This window comes from Silene latifolia, unplaced genomic scaffold, assembly GCF_048544455.1.
Source record: "Silene latifolia isolate original U9 population unplaced genomic scaffold, ASM4854445v1 scaffold_112, whole genome shotgun sequence".
NCBI lineage: Eukaryota > Viridiplantae > Streptophyta > Magnoliopsida > Caryophyllales > Caryophyllaceae > Silene > Silene latifolia.
In genome coordinates this window covers 1,559,680-1,561,787 of record NW_027413126.1, presented here as the reverse complement: position 1 = coordinate 1,561,787, position 2,108 = coordinate 1,559,680, and the positions used below count along the sequence as shown (strand labels likewise).

The following is a 2,108-nucleotide window of genomic DNA, read 5'->3' as shown; positions in this document are numbered from 1 at the left end:
ACGAGAGAATTGAATATAGTTCATAAAAAAATGATAGTTGACAACTCAAAGGTTAACAAAGGTCCATTATGACCTATAGGATGTTTAAGGAGTATGTCGAGGTTATCGAAATGTGGGTGCTTCATTGGAAGACTTTAAAAACTTTTCAAGGGATATCAAAAAGTTCTTGTCAGAAGGGGATGCTCAAATGCTTATTGAGCATTTTATGAAAATAAAAAGAATGTGTCCATCCTTTTACTTTGACTTTGAGGTAGATGAGAAAGGTAGATTGTCACATGTTTTCTGGGTCAACCCTATTAGTATTAAAAATTATTTGCTATTTGGGGATATGACATCCTTTGACACTACCTTTAGGAAAAATAAGTATAGAATGATATTCGCTCCTTTCACGGGGGTGGATCATCATAAGAGATGTGTGACCTTTGGGGCTGGGCTTCTTATTAATGAGAGCAAGGAGTCATTTGCTTGGTTATTTACGAAATTCCTAGAAGCTATGGGGGGTCGTTATCCTGTGTGTATAATAACTGACGAAGATTTGGGGATAGAAGGAGGACTTAAGAAAGTCTTTAAAGATAAAGTGCAACATAGATATTGCATGTGGCACATATTGAAGAAGTTGCCAGAGAAGGTAGGGCCTGTTATATGTAGAGAAACTGAGTTTTTGAAAGAGATAAACTCATGTGTTTGGGGCGAAGATGTGGAGCCTGCTGAATTTGAGGAAAGATGGACATCCATTGTGGAAGCTCATGGGTTGTCGGATAATGAGTGGCTTCGGGAAAAGTATGGCATTAGACATTTTTGGATTCCAGCTTACTTTCGTGACTTGTTATTAGGAGGGTTGATGAGAACCACCTCGAGGTCCGAGTCGAAAAATCATTTTTTTAGCAATTTCACTAATCCAAATTTGACCCTTGTTGAATTTTGGATGCGCTTTGAGAGTGCAATGGATACACAACGATGGGCTCAATCAAACCGATTGCACAATCTAAGTACTCGTTTCCTGACTTGGCTACTCCTCTAGACCTGGAAAAGCATGGAGCGAAAACCTACACTCCGAGAATTTTCGAGGAGTTCAAAGTGGAAATAAAAGCAAAGATGCTTTACATGTGCCATTGGGGACAAACAAAAAGATAAGAATCATGCAATTCTATACATAGATGTCAAGGATCGTGAGAGAAAGAAAGACTATAAGGTGGGTTATAAGACAGCTGAAGTGAAACTAGTATGCAATTGCAAGAAATTTGAACGACATGGAATACTTTGTCGACATATTCTCTGTGTTCTTAAAGATTATGGTTTTGAGAAAATTCCAAGCGAATACCTACTAAATAGGTGGAGCAAACTAGCAACCTCGCCAGCCAATATTCAATTCGATGGGCGATTGCTTGCGATTGACAGAGATCGGTCGATGCACAAAAGAACAAACCGATCAATTGTGGTCGAAATGTTCACTTGTGTCTCACTAGTTGAACAGAGTCCTGTTAATTGTGATGAGTTACTAACCATTTTACGCGAGTTCAAGGAAAGGGTACTTGCAGAAACAACAAGTAGTGTCGCTGATGATGGTGGTAATAGTAGTATTGGAAAGAAAAGGGACAAAAATGCGGAAATTGGAATGCTCTTGGGTACAAGCGTGCCTAGCGAAATTACAATTTTGCCGCCAAGACAATGCAAAAACAAAGGCTCGGGGAAAAGAATGATTTCACAAAGAGAAAGAGCAGGGGAAGTCAATAAGAAACCACTAAGAAGATGCAAGGCTTGTGGGCAGATGGCGAACCACGATAGCAGGAATTGTGACCGACCAAAGGATCACTGACAAATAGTCGAGTAAGTGATGTCTCTTATTAGCGCAAGTTTTCTACTTTTACCCTTTTTGTTTCCCTCTAATTTTTATCTTTGTTGACATTTGCTTTCTTATGTGTGAGATTGAAGTTTTTTTATAGGAATTGGACTGCGGCGAAATTTTTGAGCATCATTTGAGAAGTCAACACTTGTTTTTGAGCATCATTGAAGTTTTTAGGATTATTTTTGAGCATCATTGAAGTTTTTAGGATTATTTTTGAGCATCATTTGAGAAGTCAACAATTGTTTTGTAATAAATGTAACGG

At 38.4% G+C, this 2,108-nt stretch overlaps 1 protein-coding gene across 1 annotated transcript; it reads left to right on the top strand.

Moving 5' to 3' along the window:
- Nucleotides 1-220: 220 nt before the first annotated feature.
- Nucleotides 221-1,816, top strand: LOC141637454 (protein FAR1-RELATED SEQUENCE 5-like). Its single transcript, XM_074446930.1, has 2 exons — nt 221-818; nt 1,158-1,816. Exons 1-2 carry the CDS (start codon nt 221-223, stop codon nt 1,814-1,816), a joined length of 1,257 nt encoding a protein of 418 aa, XP_074303031.1.
- Nucleotides 1,817-2,108: the final 292 nt, after the last annotated feature.